At 38.3% G+C, this 23,384-nt stretch overlaps 1 protein-coding gene across 5 annotated transcripts in view; it reads right to left on the reverse strand.

Annotated features, from left to right (window-relative positions):
• TRAPPC9 (trafficking protein particle complex subunit 9) overlaps positions 1-23,384 on the reverse strand; it is a 459,459-nt gene that overhangs the window by 296,496 nt on the left and 139,579 nt on the right. For all 5 annotated transcript variants that reach the window (XM_069005535.1, XM_069005533.1, XM_069005534.1 and 2 more), the window contains one exon: positions 7,649-7,791. In XM_069005535.1, coding sequence (XP_068861636.1) covers positions 7,649-7,791 — 143 coding nt within the window. The remainder of the gene's footprint in view (positions 1-7,648; positions 7,792-23,384) is intronic.

The raw sequence follows: 23,384 nt of genomic DNA on the forward strand, positions 1-23,384 counted from the left end.
GAAAGGAAGTAAGTCTGGGTCCAATAAATTAAGCCTACTGAAAATCACAGCACCCAAACATTTTTCCATTTTGATAATCTTCCTTATTTGGTCATGATGTTTGCTTTTGAAAAATCTTCCATAAATGTCATGTTCAAGATTTTCTTTTACAAGTGACACAAAACTGCAGAAGGTTGTACAGGTGAAAATCAGAATTACAAGGAAATATTTTCACCAGATTGATTTATCATCTGAACATCTCAGAATAACAAGCAAATTTAAGTCAATATTGATATAAAAAAAATTAAGAAACTTTTTTTTAATTGAAAATTGAGTTAATTCAACAGTGTCTTAGAGATTTAGTATATAAATGAATTTCTCTTATCATCTACTGCAGAACTGAGAATATAGCACAAGCAAAAGTCAGCAGCACAATGAATCATGCTGTATTTTTAAAATCTTACAATGCCAGTTATGGTTCCAAAAACAGGCACAAAACTGGGGCCATGGGAACTTCAGGCAAATGACAATGACACTGTGATCTAGAAGTCTCTTTCAGGAGGATTGTGATTACTTGAAATGACAGCAGAGGATATTCTTCAGTAACACTGAACACAGAATTAAACCCCAAATGCAGCTGCAATGATGGCTCACTTCAGTGAAAAATCTCTCTGCAGTTCAGTCTCTAGCTTAGTTTTAAAGTCACTTTAAACAAGAAACTCTCAGGGGGGTTGGCAAGTTTTCTGCATCCTGACTCATCTCACTTTCCCATCAACTGAAATCATGGAGTATTTTCATATCCATGGGATTTTTTTGGGTTTTTTGGTGGTTTTGGGGTTTTTTTTTGCTTCTCATCTTGTTTTCTTTGAACAACCATCATTACTCAGAATTGGACACAGACAGGGAAGAGAAGCTTTGGCTCTGATGACAGTGGTGTGACACATGACAACCCTGTCCTCCAAAATCCACTGACCAACACAAAGAGCAACACAGCAGAACAACAACCTACACTACCTCTGTTGGTACTGTTGTGTCTTCAATAGGGTCGTCTTTAATTTAATGTTTAATAAATGATCTAAAAATGAAGTTCTCAAGATTAACTTCAGATGATTAAGTCAGTTTATCCACCTTACTGGCAAAAGGTCTTTTCACATATTCCAAGAAGCGTCCTCATCTGACTTCTCCCAGTTGTAAACCTTTTCACTTATGCTAAATATTCCCAGCACATCTATAAATATTTGCAGATTTATGTTCTCACATCTTCATATGACAAACCATACATATTTAACATTTTGATCTCAAAAATCAATTCTCTCAATCTGCAAGCTACTTTTTGCTGCTCTTTCATGAACTCACTGCAGTGTTACACCATTAGCAGAAGTTAAATACCTCTGATTACCAAGATAATTTAACTATTGGGTGTAACCTCCCACGTGTCATGAGTTACCACTCAGTAAAATCTATATTGAGCTCAATAATGTATAAATAAGGAATATATTTTAGAATGGCATCCAGTCCTGAGAACATTAATATAAATCCATTGCTTGACAGATTTTCCTAATGATTTGTCAGTTTAATTGCACCAAATGAGAGCTCTATTTGCTTTATTTAGTTGAATTTGCCTGGTTCCCATTTTGACTGACTTTTAGTATTAATATTTTTCATTAACAAAACAGTGAATTTAATACTAATTATTTTCTCCATGTAGAAACAGCAGATCACTTCAAACAGGTCATATCTTAAGTCTTCCTCCAAACTAAACATCTTGCTCTTCAAGCACCCAAACAAAAGAGGTTTTTCTCCACCCTTCAAAGCTCTATGACATTTTGAACACCAAAATACTGAGAAAGAGAAGACTATAAACAGCTGCCTATCAGTAGGTGGCTGATTGTAATTCTGAATGTAGCAAATGTGAACACTTAATTTAAAAATCTGGCTATATAAAACCAAGAAGGGTTTCAGAAAGTGCTACATAACTTCTTATCATGTAACAAACAGGTCTGTTAGAGCACAGCTGAAGAAACAATTCTGTTTACTCTTTCCCTTGTATAATTTGTAAATATACAATAATCAGGATTACTGATACAAACCTGATGTGTTGCAATTTATTGTAGCAAAACCAGGGGCAGCCTTGGGAACTGGAATGGAAATTCTAAAAATTATGTCTGATTTCATTAAACCTCAAAGTTCTACCCACCCAACTGAGGACCTCCTGAGAACCCTCAGCACAACCAAGATTTCTCTGTCTCCAAACCCGCAGTGAAACCAAGTTGGAAAAAAATGCATCTTAACTTTAAATACAAAACAGTGAGAAATCTCTAACTAGGGAACACACTGCAGGCTCTGCTTTGAACTGATGCCTTCTTGACAAAACCAAATCATTTCATTTAATGATCTACATTAATGACACAAAGGAAAATTACCTTGAACCTACAGTTAGATGAACTGGCACTTTGAATTTAACAGTGTCAAACCTGCAACAATTTTTTTTTTTTTTCCTCTGACTCAAATACAAGAACAGAGTCTAAGGCTTAGCACTTGCCAGAAGAGATCTGCAGCTGATGTCTCAGCAGCTATATGGTGGTTTCAAGACAGAAAGTATTCTGCCCCACAAAAAAATTTAAAGATTAAAAAATCACCTTATCATCTTGAATTTGTAGAATTTACAGGTAAGAATATCTGGATTCCCAACTTGGCTTAAAAGTGAAGGCATCATCCCTGAGGATTGACTTCGTCTACAAATTCAGACTGTCTCACCACAGTTGCAATAAACAAAATCAACATTTTCTGGCTTAGGCTCTCACTTAAGACACTTTTGTACTGATGGCACAGTGGCAAGGGACACAAGGCGACCAGCAGGCCCCTCACAACGTGCAGAGCACACCTTACTTGAATTCTTGTCAGACGTGCAGTATTTTTTCATGCTCTTTTATAAAGGCAATAAGGAAGGACATTCAGTGCCCATGAAAACTGGCAGATAACACCTCTGAGAGAAACAACAGGTATAAAGAAGATTGTTCAACACAACCTAGGTAAGTTTCAACAGCAGACTTGCTTAGAGCTAACAGGATATCAAAATGAGGAGAAGAATCACACAAAACCATCAACAGAATGTATCCTTACACTGAACCATTTGCATCCCATCTCCACTGGCAGTCTAGGATCAGATCATGGGATCCCCACCATCAGTCTGGAACCTGCTGGTAACTGCGCTGCTCGGAGGCCTGGAAGCACAGCAGTGTTTTGGGGCTAAGCCCTGGTAAGGAATCAATTGCCGTGGTATGGCCAATTACAGAAGACAATGAGTACAATTTTAATACACAGATGTATCTGAATTTTTGATAAATAAGTGGTTAAACAAGTAGATTCCTGAAGCCCTTCAAGACTTCATTGAGCAGCAGGACAGAGTGGGAGAACTCGCAACATTAACTCTTTATCTCTTACACCCCATTCCAGGGCTGCTTCAAACTCCTGCATTTTTGGTGATGCCTCCTGGGACAATCCCCTCCCTACACACATGAACAAGCAGAGCCAAGGATCACGGGTAATATGATCAGAGGGAATATTTCCCAGCACGAGGCTGCTCTGCCAGCCTGTGCTAGTTCAAAAACAAACCAGTGGGAGGCACCAAGTCAGAATAACAATTTAATGGAAATTAAAGAAAAGGAAAAGAAAGTAAAAGAAAACACTGACAGAGTCAAGATACAACCTGAGTCCCTATTAGGCAGAGTAGTGGTAGCAGTCTGGTAGAATGGTGGCTGCAGTCCTCTGAAGTGGTGATCCTGTGGTAGAAGGGGTCTGCTCTTCCTCAGAAAGTCCAGTGGTGGCTGTGTAGCTCCCGTCCTCTGGAAATCCAGTGGAGAGAGTATCTCTGGTGCTCAGAGTCCCAGATTATATCCACGATGGGATGGTTGGTTCCTCCCTCTGAGTGGAGCATCTCACAATGGTGTCATGAGTCATGAGGCCAAGTGTTGATTAGGCTCATTAACAGAAGATAGTCCGGAGGGAGTTATCTCTGAGTCATGGGGCAGGACAATGATGGGCCATTAACAGCAAGATAGTCTGGGGGGAGGAGGCAAGGAAACACTGCCCCACCCGATTTCCACAGCTCATGAGGATGGTAATAGAATACACTGCAACCCAGGACACAGCCCCTCTGGCTGTAGGCAGCAGAGGGAGCACAGGGTGATACACAGTGAAGGACCTTGGAGCAGATGAGGCCCTTCACTGACAGGCACACTGATCATGTGCCCCAACAGCAGGGCTGAGATTTGAACCAGAATTAGGTGTGGGGAGAGCTGAGATCTGAACCAGAATCAGGCCACAGATCAGGCACTGCAGCTGCATCCAACCCATCTCAACACCCCCATAGACCAGCACAAAGGTTAAAAAGATTGTTGTCATGATATAAACTTAACTGAAGATCTGATGGAGATGTGGTTAATGAAACTTCTCCCCATGAGGCAGGAGCTTGTGCATGAGTCAAAGATATAATTTTGCTTAGATATTTAAAAAACCAGAACCCAAGCCCAAATCCCCAGTTGTTTCAGTGATATTTCCCATGCATTTCTGCTCAAGCAGCTAAATAGAAGAAATACCAATTAAGTTTGGAAGACTTTTACATAAACCACAATCTTAATGTTACAATGGGGGGTGAAGTGTTTTCATTAACGTTTTTCCTGAGGTTTTTTTCACTAAAGGCCTAAGGGAAGAATCAATGCTCTAAGTTATTTTAGTTTGCTTTGACTTTTTAAGCCCAGGAGTTAGTAACCTAATGTTTCTTACTTTTGTGGGGGGGAAAAATGTAAAATAAAAAAAATAAAATTAAAAAGAAAAGGAAAAAATTTAAGCCAGATAATGAAAGCAATGACAACTTCCATTCTGAGATGACAGCTAAGGCGGTAAATGATAAAATACAATTTCTTGTAATGACTAAACAAAAACAGCCCAGCACCTAAGACAGTACTTAAGAAATGAAGTCTCAGTTGTAAATCAAAAGGAAACCAGATCTGAGTTTTTACAAGAGCAAGCAAAAGTAAAAAAAAAAAAAAAAAAAAAAAGAAAAAAAACCCAAAACACAAACAACTTATAATTTGCTGTCATTGTGTATCAGATATTGGCAGAGATGATCAACAGTAAAAAACTAAACTTTTTTTCCTCTAATGATGAACAGTTACCCTTAGCAGATTGGGATACACATTTCTGGCATTTTTTCACTAAATTATAATATCAAATGCCAGGACTTCTCCTTCCAATGGAGAATCTGCACAGGGATGCACAAGAGTAAAGGAACAGTGTTACAGATCACTAAAGCCAATGGCATGGAACAAGCAGGAAGAGATAAGAACACCAAAATGCACTCATGACTTAGCAAACAATATATACCTGAAGTAACAACAACAAAAAAGCCTTTTGACAAGTCTAGCAAGAAAACATTTCTGAAAGAAATGTAAATATTACAGTCTTTTTCTCCAGCTCAGTAAAGCTTTTAGGCACCCTTAAAAGCAGCCACATCTTTAACTACATCTCCAGTCAGCAAACGACTGAAAGTTTCCACTGACTTAACTGCTGATCAGAGTGATGAACAGTCAAAGGACGAAGCAAACACACACAATGTGAGCTGAAGCACTTGGCTGAATTGGAGCCACTAAATATAGCACCAGCTGCCACACGACGTGGGAAACTGTGCCCTGCTGAACACAGAAACTCTGCCTTTGAATTAGTACCTCCATCTATTTTTAAAGATTTCAGGATTAAATACTTGCCCCACATCATGAACTCCTGAGAACAGACTGACAAGGCAGGGGTAGGATAACCTGGTCCTACACAAAACACAGCTGGGGAAGCCAAGCACAAAAGGCCAACATCCCAACAAGGGAGAGTCAAAAAAAAGCATCAGGTTGCATTTGAAGCTTTTATGGAAGGTTTGCAGCTTCACACCCAATCCACCCTGTAACTATAAGGAATTGCAGTGAACCATAGAGCAGTCTATTAAATTAAACCATTAAAAACACACATTTTGAGACTATGGAGAGCTTTTTTGACACTGAATGGAGGGGACTATGCATTCAAATAATAAATGAAACCCAGTTATTTTAACCTGTGTGATGATTCTTCTTGAAAACTACTTCAAGTTGATGCTGTGGTGCTTCCAGGTTGTTCAAGAGAGATCACTTATTCAATCTCGAAAACCTTACAAAGGCTGAAGAATGTGCCATTGCAGGGATGAGACTCTGGACATCATTAAAAAGGGGCCCAGGATTTTGCAAACAGTTGTTCTGGATACCATGTTCTGACTCTGCCAAGCAGCATTAAATTTGCTTTACTTGAGCAGTTCCTAAAATAATAAAACCATGCCTATTATGTTACACTTTCAAGCAGCAAAATGCTCAAGAAACTTGCTTACTAATAGAGCCATATGGTTGTACAAGAGCAGGACACAAATGACTCACTAAAAATAATCCTCTTTGTCTCATTTTTTAACATTTTCTTAAAAAACTGTTGCAGTGTTTCACTATCTTTGCCTAACCTAAAATTCCCTTGCTATTTGCAAAGGTCATTATTTGCTGTATCACCTGTGGTGAAAAACAGAATCCCATTTTTCTTGGCAGTGCCATGATTACAAACTCCACTCCCTTGTCAGTCATCTTTCCTTCAGCAAGACCAGCAGTTTCTTTAAACGTATGTTTTAACGAAGTCCCATCTTATCACTCTTCCAGACTCTCCAACTTCTCTTCATGTTGAAGCCTAAAACTTTCCTTGAGGCTTTAATTCTTCTGCTCACAGCCCTGTTTTTCAGGCTATGTTGCTGCCACAGGCTGTCCATCCATCCCTGGACATTTTTGCCATGGTATGATACTGGTGACTGAATTCTTTCCATTGAAAATTAAATATTCACCCAGTATCTCCTAGACTGGCATTTCCTTCTTGCCCATCTTCAGATTTCTGAAGTCTGTCATGAAACGGTCCCAGCCCAGTAGGAATCTCTTGAATAATTAAGTTCCCTCTCAACTATTATTATTATTAGTGTTGCAATACATAACTGCATTGAAATAATCTCAGAATTTAAATCAAACCAAATTCTTGCTCCCATTGTACACAGAGGGGTTTTTTTACAATAATCCTACTAATTATTAAAATTGATTGCACTCAGTGGCTGACGAATTTTATTTAAATTTTATCCTCACATTTGACCACCATCAAGTGTTGCCTTGTTTTTTAATATTCACTATGATATGTGGAACTGCTCTGTGGTTTACAAGAGAAAACAAGCACCAAAGCAGAGTCTGGTCATAATTTGTTTATCACATCATTCACACCTGCATTTTGGGTAAGATTCTGTTATACAAACACCAAACTCTGTAATGTACAACACACCACAACTGCTAAGAGATACAGAAAAAATGTCATCAAACTGTACAATAAACATGAGATATCCTGTCCCTGCTAAAATAAATCATCAGGAGAAAATGCTTGAAGCTCAGAAGCTGTTGAATGAACATGAATTGCTCCAATAAACTCCTCAATGAGGAATTTTGAAAATTTCTTCACGTAATTCTTTACCTACATGTTGCTGATGATACTGAAAATGTTTCCAATATGGTCTTTGAGTTATATTCAATAGAACAGAGACAATGAGTGAGATTTCAAGAGTCAAGGCAAGGCTCACCTTGTTGCTGGAAGGGTACTGATGCGAGTGAAGAAAACAGAGGGCTCCACTTCCACATGGAGGCCCAGGGCAAGGTTCCTGTAATATCCTTCAGCATGTCCTGGTCCACCAGAGTACTTGAAATTCAAAATGGCTTCCAGTGTCTAGAGAAATAAAAGTCAATACCTTGTTAGCTGTTTTTCACTACTGTGCATTTTACAAGTTCAATTAAATTTGGCCACAGAAGTGATTTGCAAATTTGCTTTCCTAACCCATCCGTTCTGTTATCTCAGGAAAAAAGGCAATCTAACAAATAACTGCAGCTTAGGCAAACAGTTGCCTAATCCTTTTAGAAACTAGAGTGCAGCACAAAGTCAGCTCTACTTCCCTTTGCATAATTCCTCTCCATACCACAGTCAACATAGAAAAACATCAAGATCGTATTATTGCTTAGAAGACTTTAGGGTTTATGAAATGCTGCACTCTTTCATACTGTTGAAAAAATATTCACCACTTCATGATCTGTAAAATCAAATGAAAAAGCTTCAAAGTTTGGGGGCAGATAAAGATCACATAAAACTAAAGGAATGGTCTCTCAGCAAGTCACTGCAAACTTACTTCATCTCCATGAACTAACAGATTAAAACAACACCTAACTGCATGCACCTTGTCTTTCTTTGTTTTATGGGAAATGGCTGGTTAGTAAATACTAAAAATGAGGGTGGTTCTCTAGCATGACTCTTATGCACGTGTTGCTCTCAGCAGCCCTGAGCCTTTAATTCTCTGAGGAAATTTGGGCTTTGTGTCTTTCCCCTCGATGAACAGCATGGGAGAAGCTTCCCAGCACGGTTCCCATGTCATCATCAGTGTTCAAGCTCAGAACAACCCTTTGACTGATCCAAACAGATTATTCATGACCTTGTTTTTCATTATGTTCCTGAAATACAATTTGCTGGAAGCAAGGTGAGAATTTGGGAAGCGTCACTGGATTTCTTTTTCCTCAGTTTTTATTCTAGTCCTTGGGCAGCTGCTATGGCCACATCTCAGAGCAAGGCAGAGGTAGAGCCAGCCCTGCACCCAAACATGGACATCACATACTATGCTGAAGACTAGATCTGGAAGGACAGATACTTCCTAAAAGGGTTCAGAAACAACACCAATTTCATCTTTGTTTGGCTTTTAGCTCATTCTTCATAAAAAAAGGCAAAAAAATGCCAACCCTCAAGTCAACAACTTATCCAGGAAAGCAAATCTATTTATCAGACACCATCAACCCTCAGATAGGTAAAAGCACTCTGCCTCTCAAGAAGATTTACAAAAAAATTTATGAGACCTGTTAGTTTTTTTCATAAGCTTTAAGGAACAATCTAAGGATTTTACAAAAAAAAAAAAAAACATTTCTGTTTGATACCATTTTAAGTCTGGCCAAAGGAAAAGAAACAGAGACAGAATCACTTTCTTCAAATAACCACAATCCAGTGATTTAAAGAATACCAAAATCAAGAGTTTAATGTTTTGCTGCATGTGTGCACTTAACTGTTCTGCCTATTTCCAACTCGCTTTTAAGTGGGCTAATTTTAATTCTTAATTTGGTTTCATTAAAATTCATGAGAGTCATATTACAATACAAATAAAACCCTTCACTGGGCACTCTGGACATACCCATCTACTCTGTTTATGTCAATTCCTAATTTGTAGTTAATGAACTCAAGTTTATGTTATGTCAGGAGAGCTAATCAATATTAAAGACAAAAATAAAAAAGCACAAATCCATTCAAAACATACTTCATCCTAATTAACCAGCTGGACCATTTCATAAAAATCAGAGCCAGGCTCTGTAAGTGCAGGGATCTGACACTACTTACATTGCAATGTGAGAATGGACTTCAATTTCAATTAGGACATTGTGAAAACTCTATGCATGTTCTGTACCATTGCTGTAATGTTCACAGTGTCCTGCTGGGAGAAGCTCCATGGTTCACTCTACATGGGACCGTGGCACAAAGCTGCTCTATCAGGCCCAGCCCCATGTCATTACAGGTAAACACATAACACATTTTAGCTTGAAATGTCACAGAGCATCAGTGTTCCAGAGTCAAAACCACTTTCCATCCTATACCAAGTGAAAAACCTCCAGAAAAAAGGCTAAAAATACAACCATTATGTGCCACTGATGAGCAGGAGAGTTTAACTGCACTTTCATAATCTTGGTCCCTGTTGCAGTGGGGAATTTGCAAGAGAAATCCTGCTGATGATGCTGTGTCTCCTCAAACCCCACAGGAGAGAACAGGGAAGAGGAAACCCAACCATATTCCATTAATCCAGACAGCAGCAGGACATCCCTTCTCACCCAAAATGTCAGATCTAACTAGGCACATTTAACACTGAGGAGACAAGAGATTCTGAGAACTGCAGCACACCTAAACCTCTGTTCTTTCTATGGCCATGATGATTTCCTGGAGTCTATGAATGTGCACATGCACACAAAGAAAAAACATCAGGCAGACTTTACATCAGGACTGTAGATGGATGTGTAGGGGTGGACCATGACTGAACAAAATGATTTTTCTTCAGGAGCCTTCAGGTGACTAGAGAAAGTTTTATTGCTTAGGATTTATGTAATATGAACAGAAAAAATATTTTTTAAAACCCACAACAACAACTCAATCTCCTTTAAAACCTCAAAAACTACTTCACCTGTAACATGAAAGATTGATTTTCTATCTCTATGATAGAAAAAAATAAATCCTACACTTTTCATAAACTTACAAATTTAAAATAATTTACCACTCTCTCCTACAGCACCTGCAGAGAACGGCCCAAATGCTACTTAAATAACGTTGTATCCTCACTCCTTGTCAAACCTACACAAATCACAGCCTGAGCTGCAGATTCTCTTCATCCTCACAAATCCCAATAGCATCTCTTAGATTTCTCCAAATTGCATCACTGCAGACTGAGATGGCAGGATGTCCCTGTGAACATCGTTGTGCCTGCAGATGATCCATGAAAAAGAAAAGGAAGGAAGGATGGAGTACATCAGAGTCTCAGGGAAGGCAGAAAAAGAAGCCTGTTGGTAACTGTTGAACAGATCTGAAATTCAGAAACCTGTTGATTTGGGGGCATTCCTGTTTTTAAGGCACAGCTCCATTCTGGAAACTCAGCAGTAAATATTTACTGTGATGGCTTTGGCTTGATAAATTCATTGATCCTTCCTTCTATTGATGAAGGAAAGGAAACAAAAGTGTTTCTGCATCTAAGCTCCAAATGAGACATTCTTAACCAACAGCACCCACTACCAATGATACTTAACAGAAATATTCCATAGATAAACTATCAAAAATTGCTGGTTTGGTTTTTCACGCATTTTGTCCTCAAACTATTTTCAGCATAGATCTGGTACCAGTTTGTTCATGGAAATCAATTCCAGATTCACTTTCCTAATAAAATTTAAAGTAAAGTTAGAAAGGAATTGCTGTTTGATGCCACTAATGAAAAGCAAACCACTGGGCACTAAAGTTTCCTCATTCACTGGCAACAGACAGCACCCATCTGCCAACACCTCAGAGGTGACTCTGAGCAGCAACACCTTTAATACTGATTTTTAATTGCCAATTCAATTGCAATCCACAGCTCAGAGCAAGTATTTCTACTGAACTACTACCACAGTACTTCCTACCCAGAAGTAAAGAAAAAAATCTAAAGAGAATTTCCATCTGATTCTACAGATTATTGCTGCTTATGCAGAAACTAGAACATTACTGACTGGGAACAGAAATCTCCAAAACAGGCAATGACAAAAGAAATAGAGAAATGAATGGGGGGAAAGCTGTGTGAAGGGCATTTCTTGTGCTGGGAAGAGAAATATGGAGCTCAGTCCTTTCTCTCTGCTTTTTCTCAAGTGAGGGATGGTTGACTGAATACCAGACTCAAGAAAATCTGCCCCCCAAAAAGTGCTCAAAGTTTTATGTGAAAAATAACATTATTATAACTCAAGAAGTTTTCTTAGACCAAGAGCAAGTTAAGGAACTACAAATCAAGGATATAAGGGCCCACCTGCAGAGATGTAAGCATTATATGCTCTATGTAAAGGAAAATAAAACTTCCATAGAAGAACACAAAGCATCACCTTAACTTAATATTAACAGCTCTCATAATCAGACCTTTTTTAAGAAAAAATCTTCAAGACATGAAAAGCATTTAAAAAGTAATTTTATTTTAAACAAAAATAATTTAAAAGCAAGCTGTAAAAAAAATTTTAGAAACTGTTGAACAGCAAAACTAGAAATAACTAACAAAGAAACCACCAATAGTGATAATTATATACACAGTGCATGAATTAATACTCAGGAAACTCAAATTGATAGTAATATATTGTAAATGAGCAAACAATCAATAAAATGTTCATTTAATTTCCTCATTTCTGATGAAAATTACTTTTATACATCTTAATTTTGGGTTTTGTAAAATTTACCGACTTGGAAACAGTTCAGATCAAAAGCTCCTGGGTTGAATTCCTACATTATCTATTTTGCTTGGTCAATTTCTTCCCTTATTCTTTGCTTCTTTATCTCTAAACAATTTTACTGGCAATAATTGACTTTATCCCTGTGTGCACCTTGCTACTCAAAGAACCAGAAGATTCTGGTTTTTTGGTTTGTTTTTTTTTTTTTCTTGGAGTATCCCATCACCCCACATCCTGCTCTCTGTGTTTCAGAGAGCCAAGCAAGATTTTGTCCTCAAATTTTTTCCAAACTGAAGCATAGTTTTTGAAATATTATCAGTGTTTTCTGTAATTAAATTAACAAATCATAATTTGTGAGCAAGGCTCACTACATTGTTTTCAGGTGTTTTCTAAATTCCCTTAGTACAGTAAAAATGACACTCAGTAGATCTCAGCATTTCATACAAGATGAAATGTCAGTGCTACAGGCAGTTTGCTCCTGAGGAACTGCAGACGCTGACTGCAGTAACACTAAAGAAAGACCAGACTGAACCACTGCAGCCTCCTCTTTAAATTCATAACACTTAAAAACTAAAAACTAAGGGGAAAAATCAAGATGAAGACCAGACTCAAAAATACACAAATTCACAATAGAATCTATCCATTTTGGCTTCCAAATGGCTTACAGAACACAATTCTCATTAATGAGTATAATTTCTCATGTGATTACGGCTCAAAATTTGAAAAAGAATTTATTCTAAGTGGGTAAGCTTCAAATACACCTTCCTTTGGAAAAACAAACAATTATAGATTACTTGCCCAACTGTAAACTTGATTTATTCCCAAATCCTATCCTGCTCCTGATCGGTTTCTTACTCAAATTTTCATTAACAGTACTACACACATTCCTGAGTGTTTAGCCATTCTTGCTGACTTTAGCCCCTTTTCTCACCTGTTGTCTTTTGTTTCCTGGTTTGTTTGGGTGTGGCAATTTTTTCTTTAAACTTAATATAAACCCCAGTTTTGTTAAATTTTCTGTGCCTCCCTCCCTCATTCCTCTCCTTCTCTGACCATTCTACTCCCATACTCAATTCTAACCAGCAATCAATAAAATCCTCATCAGTAAAAAAAGAGAAATTTAAATGTGCTACTTCATCAGTTTCATCTCGCAAAAGGCACCAGAGGATCTGTCTCAACAAAATAAATTTCTCCATTTCTTCTGTAGTGTGGAATGCCTAAAATCTTTAAAGAGCTTTATGTAAATAAATAATGGATCAGGAATTTCATCTGCCTGGATGTAACTAATTAAATTATCTGGCAGTAACAAGGAGAAAGTGAGTTTCTGCAATTAACCACACTCTTTTCAAGGGCAGCAGGTGACCCTGGCAATGCCCAAGCTCCTGACAAGCCAGCAGAGATGGCCCCAAAAACGTGCAGTACTGGATCAATCCCAAAAAGGTCCAGTCTTGCAAGATGCAAGATTTTAATCCAAGCATGTGGGATATGCTGGTCCAGCAACATGTTTCAGACACAAATACAGGGCATGGGACACAGTTAAATCTTTTTTTTAAGGAAAAGGCCAAAAGGTGAGCATTGGGAAGGAAATGGAGATGCCTGGATAGCTGAAACCAAGGAAGGTGAGACTCAAATACATCAAGCTTCCACTTTGTAGCAACCTGTGAACACAAAGACTGTGTCTGTGTTTAGCATTGATCTCCAAGTCCAGTCCTGACATTTGGAAACGCACACAGCTCTGCCTGTGTGTTCACCTGGCTATCGAAATTAATACAGGTGAGCACTTTCTTGAGCTTTCATTTGTAATAGTCCAACAAGAAAATACTTCTCATTTTTGCTTCTTCCTCTCATCATTGAGTGTACAGCCCACAGTTCCACAAGGTAACATGACAAAGGATAAAGTTTGTACAAAAAAAGAGGCTTAAATGATAAATTTGTGTAAAAAGAATGAGGCTTAACAGCAGCGTTGGGAGAAGCAACTGGTGCCTCTATGTCCATGGGCTGAACATCCTCCTGCCCACTTGTTCTCAGAAGGATAAAAGGAAAAAAGCACTCCCACACTGCTGAAGAAGAAAAGCAGAGACACTTCTGGCTAACTTCAAATTCTCTAATTCTCCTTGGGAGGACAAAAATCCCCAATCTAATAGGAAAAACATCCTCCAGTTAAATGACAGTAGCATCAAGTCTTTATTACTCCCTAAGGAAAGAACAGCACTACTGGAATCTGTGGTTTTGAGATACACACAACTCCTTAGCACCAAGTCTCTGGACCAGTCTCCTGCTGCTAAACTCAGTCCCAAAGGACTTGGATATTTATATCCTCAAAGCTTCTTCCATGCAGGAATTCACATCACTCCTTCACACTCAGACCTTCCTTTACTAGAAATGCTGGTATTGAAAGGACATTTGGGAGGAGAAGTGGAGTTTATCAGTTGTGATGAGGAGAGCATCAAGCCTTTACACCTCACAAGGGTTAATTCAAGGTGAGTATTATTTCAAAACTGAAAATAAATTGGTTCTCTCTAATGTCTTTAGTGTCTGGGACAATCTTAGGCTGCCCAAGAAAGGTCCATGTTAAGAAATGAAAATTACAATTTGACTACGTCAACAAATATATATGAAGTTTTCTGTCTGTAGAAAACACTACCTCATTATTATTTAAAAGAAGAAATTATATAATAAATTGAATTTTTACATGAAAATAATTAATGGAATAAGTGCACAGTGATAGCATAGAATCACAGATTCACTAAGGTTGGAAAAGATTTCCAAGATCATCAAGTCCAACCATGGACTTGAGACTGGCAGGAAGGGATCTATTTGCTTTGCAGAAAGAGATTTATTCGTTGCACGCTCACTGGACAATATCAGTGTCTTCACTCATGGCTAACCTGTCTGATTTCCTGATACACAAAATGTCCTTTAGGGTTTCACATTTTCATAAATGATATGACTGTCCTCTTTTATTTTTTCTGATAAAACATAAATTCTGTGTTTTTAAAGAGAAATTCAACACCCAAGTAAAGGCAGAAAGCACCTACACATTTCTTTGCATGCCAGTCCTGAAGCAAATCTGAATCTACTGGAATGCTTCATTGATCAAGATAGAATTCCTAATTTTCCCCAAGCAAGAAAAGGAGACTCTCCCTGTAGATATTGTCCCTTATAGCACCAAATAGCGCAGTAATTGATAGCAGGAGCCCTGATACATGCATTATAAAAAGGATATGCATATGTAATGATCTTGTAGTGCATATGTAATCATCCTCCAGGACCCAACTGCAGCACGCACTCTCCATGCTAATTTGTCTCCTCTGTATTCCATTAAAAATACACATGGCAACTATAAAAGCCAGGATAAAATTCTTAACAAGTGGTTAAGCAATGAAATAAATTGTGCCTCTGCAGCAGGTCAGACCTTTGTATGTACAAATACAAACAAAGCCCACATTGTCACTGCTGTTAAGCTTCTCTATCTGTCTAACACACAATTAAATGTAATTTTTAGCACCTGTGTTAACCAGGTGAATTTACACACCCGGTTTAGTGAACAAGGTGGCTGTTGTGTTGAGCTCTGGTACAGTGTTACTCAGGTGCCCCCAGTACACATGGACTTGCAGCAGCAATTCCTGCACCACACCACCTCATCCATCCACATTTCTGTCTAGTTAAACCCCTGAACAATGAAAGTGCTGCATCTCTTTGTAAAAATAGCACAATGGCAATGACAAGTAGCTGAAGCTACTAAATATACTAAATATAGCTCCTGCAGGCATATGCTGGGAATTAAATAGTACATTTTACCCCTCCCCAATCCTAAATCAGTAAGCTTCAACAAGGAATCTCTAGTGAATACACACAGGAGCTCAATAAATCCCCCTTAAGCTTACAAGGCATATTCTGAATCTGTGCAGGCTAAAAATAGCTGTGTTTATAATGAGAATGGAGATGTGAGCAGAATAATATTAAGTTTAAAGGCAGGCATGGTGTAGTCATTCCGCATTAACAAATAGGGTGAATCAAAGGTCACTCTCACAAACAGATACACAGGCTGACAGATAAAATATAATATCCAGCAATCTTGTACTGAAGAGCATTCATTTCTCATTAAACTCTGCACTTCCTAATTGCCTATTGCAGCCACACATTCACAAGTGATTTTGTGTGCATTTTTTAGCTGGAATACAAGTTGTTACTTCCTAAAAACAGAAGACAGGAATACACAGCATAATTCCCCTGGACAATATTCCCTCCTAGAGTTTAAATCCCCTCTGGAAATATTCAGGAAATATAATACATAATTCTTTTTATTGTATTAATCACAGAATTCTGCCTTCTTTAATTAAAGACAAATTGCATCCCGGTTCCCTGGGTCCCACTATTGCAGCTGCATGCCCAAGGGGCTGATGCACATTCTCAGCTGCCTCAGAGGCTTTACCTCCCTCAGCCTGGGTCCCAGCACTGCTGACCACAGTTGTCATAGCACCTCGTTCTTGGCTGAGATACAGATGAGAGATTAAAAACAATCTAAACACAAGTAACTTTTATGTGGAACATTCCCATGGAGAATTTTCCGTCTGCTGACACTAAACTGCAGAATCTGTTAGAAAAACCTGTGCTAGGGACCAAGGCAGCCCTGCACACTGTTCTTGGAGGACTGGAAGGAACGGATGGGCAAGGCAGAACACGTGTTCCTTGGTAACTTCTCTGATTCTGAAATCACAGAATCATAGAATGGCATCAGTTGGAAGGGACCTTAAAGACCATCTCATTCCAACCCCCTTCCTGACATGGGCAAGGACAGTTTCCACTAGACATGGGGACTCAGAGCCCCATCCAGTTTGGCCTAGAACACTTCCAGGGATGGGGCAGCCACAGCTTCTCTGGGCAGTCTGTGCCAGGGCCTCACCATCCTCACAGTAAAGAATGTTTTTGCTTATATCCAAACTAAGCCTACTCTCTTTCAGTTTGAAGCCATTGCTCCGGGCCCTTGCAGTCTCTCTCCATCTTTTCTGTTGGCTCCCTGCAGGTACTGGAAGGCTGCAATTAGCTCACCCTGAAGCTGCCTCTTTTCCAGGCTGAACAATCCCAATTCTCTCAGTCTTTCCTCACAGCAGAGCTGCTCCATCCCTCCAATCCTCTCGGTGGCCTCCTCTGCACTCACTCCAATAGTTCCATGTCCTTCCTGTGCTGGGACCCCAGAGCTGGACACAGCACTGCAGGTGGGGTCTGACCAGAGAAGAAGGGCAGAATCCCCTCCCTTGACCAGCTGGCCACACTGCTTTGGATAAATTCTGCCCTGACTCTGAAGAAGGAAGGCACAAAAAAAGAATAAATGCAGGGACAGATGTTGATTAACAAATCACAGACATATACACACACCCTTCCAAGGGGAAATTTCTCTATGTGGAGACCACCTGGTTCTCCCAGCAATGGCTAAGAACATGCTGGGTGCTGTAAAGCAGCATCATTGAATGTATTTCCTCACTGAAACCTGTTCATTTCACCCTGTAGGCAGAGTCCCCAAGAGTGAAGGCACAAATGCTGGCAGATCCCTTCTCACTAAAGGCACACCCCATGAGAGGTGGGTAAAACCAACATGTGGGCATAACAAAGACCATGTCTCCAGCTTAAAAACCCCATACATCATGAAGCCATAAATGAAATAACATATAAAACCAGTACAATCCAGAAAGAACTCAGGAAAAACCAGAAACAAGTGCTGAAGAAGTGGCTCCCCAATTGGGAATGACACCTCTGATCAGTGTTCTTGCTCATTCACAAGGTCACCTCTCACTTTGGAGAGAGCAAGCACAGGGCTTTCTTTAATGGCTACATACCACATCTGGCTGCTCCAGACTCAGCAAACAAGTACAACTTTTCAGAATTTATCTGAGTTTACCAAGTGAGAATTTTACAAAGCTCTGCGACACTGTTAAGGTCTGCAAATGTGAGGGTGAGTCCTCCTCCAACCTTCCCACCAAAGCAACACCACCAAGCCTGAATAAGTTCATTTGCAACAGCCTCAAGTCCCTGGGTAACACCACAAAGTTATTAAATTTTGGTTTTTTATGCCAAACATTTCTGCACAGTTTCAGTCTTCCTCAGCACAGCCCATCCCTTCTCTGTTCCTTCTATTTCCACCACGTCCTTTGTGAGAAAAGAGGGTAAGATTGCACACAAAGAGAGGTAAGGACTCTTTGAAGAAAAACTTTTGGTTTTGTTCTCTATTCCTTTACTTTCTAATATTCTATTCCCAATACTCTCCTTTGTAGAATGTCTCGTGCTTCCAAGATCTCTGCCCTGCACTGCAATGGTTAATTCAGAGTCCATCACTGTGCATTTGGAATTAAGACTCCATTTTTTCATGTGCATTACTTTACCATGCCCATGTGGATCAATGCTAATCTTCACCTCAAACTTACCAACCCACCTCTATTGCAGGATAAGCCTGTAATCCCTAAGAGCTGGTTTTCACATGTGCTATCCTTGATGATCTTTGGCACATCCCTAATCATCCTAATGCCCAGATCCTTTATGAGCATGCACAGACACAACACAATCCCAAGGAATTAGGCAGGAGACCACCCTCAGTGTGTAAATGGGCCATTTATCCTACCTTGAACCAGCTCAACTTATGATGGGACCTCACTTTTATCTCGCAGCACACTTGGCTCTCTCAAAGAGCTTTTTGTCAGAATCTCTGGAAGTGTTTTAGGAATCAAGTGAGCAGTACCAATGATTTTCTCTTTGTTCAGGAGCTCTGAACATGCTTCAAAGAACTCTGACAGATTTGCTTACTGTGATGCTACCCTTCATTAAAAAAACCTTTCACAACAGTATCCCAACATCTTGTACCTTATAATTAACTCTGCAGTTTCATTTCTAGTTTTACCATATTTACCAACAATGTGTAAAGTAACTGTGTTAATTACTCTGCTTCCACAATGGCAACATAAAACTTGACTTGTCAAAGTTACAGACTTTTGAACCACCAGAGAATATGAAGATAATATTCCAGACTATGAAGGAAGAATCACATGTACCCCCCCTATGGGCATAAGGTCATACACAGGTCCAGGGCCATCACCATTACCCAAGTAAGAATAATCCAGAGTTTCTATTTTACAACATGGGGATCCATCCCACATAGATGGTTTCATGAAGATCTCAAATCCATTCACTGTTTAAAACACTCTGCTGAGGAACCCAGCTCCCTTCACCATGTGTATAGTTTTTATTCATAATATTATTATACTACACTCTGAAGAAAAATAATACTCACACCCTAAAAAGATAAAAATCCTCCTCTGCAAAAACAGAAGTACCTTAAAAAGAAACAATGCATCCAGCAAATCAGAAAAAAAAAATCAATTATATAAAAGATCCTTGGAACTGATCAGTTTTTTACATAAGAGCTCTTTGGAATTCTTGGGTTAAACAATCCTCATTTTTTCAGGAATTCCTCTGATTAGAAGCGATAAGCCCAATTAGTGAATTTCCAAAAGTAGAAGCAAATGAAGAAAGGGGCTTTAAAAGAGGAACACTTGAACAACTTAATCTATATATCTGTTTATTCAGCACAGACATTAACACATAAATATGAGAGACTGAGCACTTCAGATTTTTCAGCTGCTACTTGGGTTGGAAACAGAGGCTTCAGTAGCACCATCACTTTTAAAATCAGTAAAGTTACTGAGCTAAATTTATCACTGATTTAATGAGTTTAATACAGAATGAATATTGCAGATTCCTACTCCTTAATACGATGAACAAAACTACCAGAATAAGAAAACAGTGAAATCAGTTTTCAAGAACTAAGACTTCAGAAATTAAATCTGTCCTCTAATCTGGCTAGAAATCAGTTCTTTGAGTTGCAGAACAGCAACACTTTCTATTCTGATGTATCTTCTGTCTTTCCCTGGGCAGACTCTTTGAGTCAATATACCAAACAACCAAACCTTCACTCACACTATTAAAACAGTCAGTGTTCCTATAAACTCACTGTGTGTAATTCCCTCAAATGTTTCCCCTCAGTGCAGGGAATTTGGACTTAGCTCTTCAGTAAACATAAGAAAAATAATTGCAGCTATGAATCAGACATAGAGATGACACTAAAATTAATTTCCACTCTTCACTGATCCCATTTTGGCACAATTCAGCAAGGTGGACACGGCCCATGCTGGCCAGCTCCAGTCCCACCTGCCCTGAGGATTCCTGAAGGCTGAGAATACACTTTAAATTCCGTGATTTTACCAAAAATACAGAAAAATTTTCCAGAGGCAAAGGTCACAAAGCAAATGAGAGGTGTAACAAAATGCTCTCTCAGAAAGAGAAATTTATAAAGGACTCGTCAGTGACAATCTGACCAGTCTGCAGCAGGTGTTTGGTGCTTACTTCTGAGCATGAGCTCAGACAATACTTGAACCATCCCCGTTTTCCAGCTGCCACTACTGACACATCTGTATTCTTCACATACATCAATAATGCTCTAAAAATAACAGATCATTCTACAAAAATAACATTTAAAAAAGGCTTAATTTATGTTGTTACTTTTGAATTCTCTCTCTCCAAGAAATAGGACGGAAGGACGGATGAAGGAAGGCAGGAAGGCAGGAAGGCAGGAAGGCAAGGAAGGAAGGAAGGAAGGCAGGAAGGAAGGAAGGTAGGTAGGTCCTGGTACCTGATGTTGAAACCACTATTTTGATGTTATTAAGGGTGTTAACTTGATTCCCAACCTAAGTGGTTAGCACACACTTAAAACGATTACAAATGCTTATTTAAAAAACACACTGAGTCATCTCTGAGCACTTCATAAATATGCAGCAGGAAACTCCCAAACAGTGACTCATAACTTCAGAGGTTTAAAACATAATCATGAATTTTCCAACTGTTACTCATACTCTATTAAAACCTAAGCAAAAACTGTCCTTGCTCTGTGAATTCCACTTGACCACCCATTAACCTCCACAGAAAAAAGCACAATGGGAAAATACAACCAAAATAATTAAAAATGGGAAGAGTGCTGATTCTTAACAACTTATATGGAAACAGTATTTTATATAAACATACACTGAACATTCTTTACCTTACAACTGATGCCATGTGTGGCTTTTGTCTTTATCTTATTTTGAATGAAAGACTGAGGAAAACAAACAAACAAATGAACAAACTTTGACAACTTTTTTTCATCTAGAAAGAAGAAAAACAACATGCAACAATCTCCAAGTTTCTTCTCCATAAAATTCTATTTGTGTACAACTAATTAAAGCTGCAACTCAACAATCCTGATTCAGTCCTGATTAGACAATGCACTGAGATGCTCTAGCTACCTATTCCTAACAGAATTACGATGCTAAGAAGACGTATTTAATGGGTTACTCTGCTAAACACCACCATAAAACTTCTATTTAATCATGAAATGGATTTTTTTTTTTTAATTTTAACATAACTAAAAATGTTATTACTGCAAACATTGTGATTTCTGTAAAATTACCAAGAACAGCTTATAAATTATTTTTCCTAAATCTTAGCAAAACATTGGCTTTCTTTGTTAGAAATCACTTCACCAAAAGGCAATTTAGTGTGTCCTCACTGTAAAAACCACAGAAGTGTTAATGCTTCCCATTTGCTGCAGCAATATCAGTTAAAAGACAGGAATAGTTTTTGGTATGACCACAGGCAATTACACAATAGCCAACAGTCAAAAGAAACAGTCTCCTATTCTTGAAATACTTATACGGAATACTAAATTTTCAGCCAAAAAACAAAGTAGGGAAAAAAGACAATTAAAAGAATTAGGATAGATTGGCAATTTTATTTTCTAATTCAAATGTATTTAACCAGAATGATGGGTCTTTGCTTCATTTAAAACCAAATCAATTTTTTTTTTTTTTGTCTTTAGTTTGTTTGGGAGATTTTTGGTGGCTTGGGATTTTTTGGGTGGGTGGTTTTTGTTGTTGTTGTTATTGCCATTGATTTTTGTTTGGTTGGGTTTTTTTTGTTTTGTTTTGTTGGGTTTTACATTGTTTTACATTTACATTTTGTTGAGTAATTACATTAAAATTAGATAGTCTTAGAAATTATAATTACATTTGTTTCTAAAGTGTCAAAATATGTAGTTTCAGCCATCCAGAATTCCTCCTATGCCCCTTTTTTTAAGCTCAATGATTAAAACATGGTCAGGAATTGTATCATTTAAAAGTCAGGGACTGTTTGGCAATAAATTTGTATGACACCCTCTTTAATAGAAGAAAAACAGTAACCAAAAGTTGCTTTTAGAAGTCAAGCAACAGCAAAGCATCAATACTTGACTCTGTATTCCTGCATCTACATGACAAGTGTAACACCCTGCTTTAAAAAAATAATAAGATTATAAAGAATCAAGTTGTTCTTGTCCATCTCTAACATTTTAATTTTATCACACCAAATGGTAAACAATCTGTTTGGCAACTTATGATCTATTTTTACCAGGTAGCAGGAGTGTAACTTTTTCCTATTGAAATAAAGACACACAAGAAATCAGTTTAAATATATCAACATCACAGCTTTAATATGGGAAAAGTGTAAATTACTCCTAAGGTCTCTGCTTGAGGGTTGATTGGTAATTGTTTGCCTTAGGCTACCTACCCGCATTCAACCCATGCCAGAGAGAAAAAGAAGCTAAATGGTTTTATAAAAAGGCAATTAACTTTTCCAAAGCAGACAAGAAACCCTAACGAGTTCTGAAAAATGAAATTTATTAGACTTACATGTAATATTACAATTATTTGATAATACACTTGTGCCAAGGTAACTGCATTAAGCACAAAACGTTAAAAAGAAAACATCCAAGTTTAAAATACCACAGGATAATATGAACCACAACATTATGATGGGACCTGAAGTCAGCCCAAATTTTGAAACAGAATCATCTGGACTTCTGTCTCCTTCAATCCTCTCTTTCCATCCACTAGAAGTTATAATTTTTTGAGAATTTAAAAATAAATAAATAGAAAATAGAACAGATTTTTTAAAGCTTTGTAAGTAAGTTTCCGCTGCCCCCTATATTCTTACACTTTTTTTTATCAGTTCACCTGGGTGATAATCAACCACTGGACTTTATGGGGACATTTTCAGGACTTGGTTTGTCTGGAGATGTTTTTGTGTTCAGTCTCCTCCTCACTCTTATTTATTGTCTTTGTTCACATTCTGGAGTGGTCTTGAAGAATAAAACTTGATCATTTCAGGGTGAATTATGAGGGTTGCGTCAGGAGCACCGTCAGCCAGTCAGGGATGATCCCTCCCCTCTGCTCAGAC

Source organism: Aphelocoma coerulescens, chromosome 2 (genome assembly GCF_041296385.1).
Source record: "Aphelocoma coerulescens isolate FSJ_1873_10779 chromosome 2, UR_Acoe_1.0, whole genome shotgun sequence".
NCBI classification, from domain to species: Eukaryota; Metazoa; Chordata; class Aves; order Passeriformes; family Corvidae; genus Aphelocoma; species Aphelocoma coerulescens.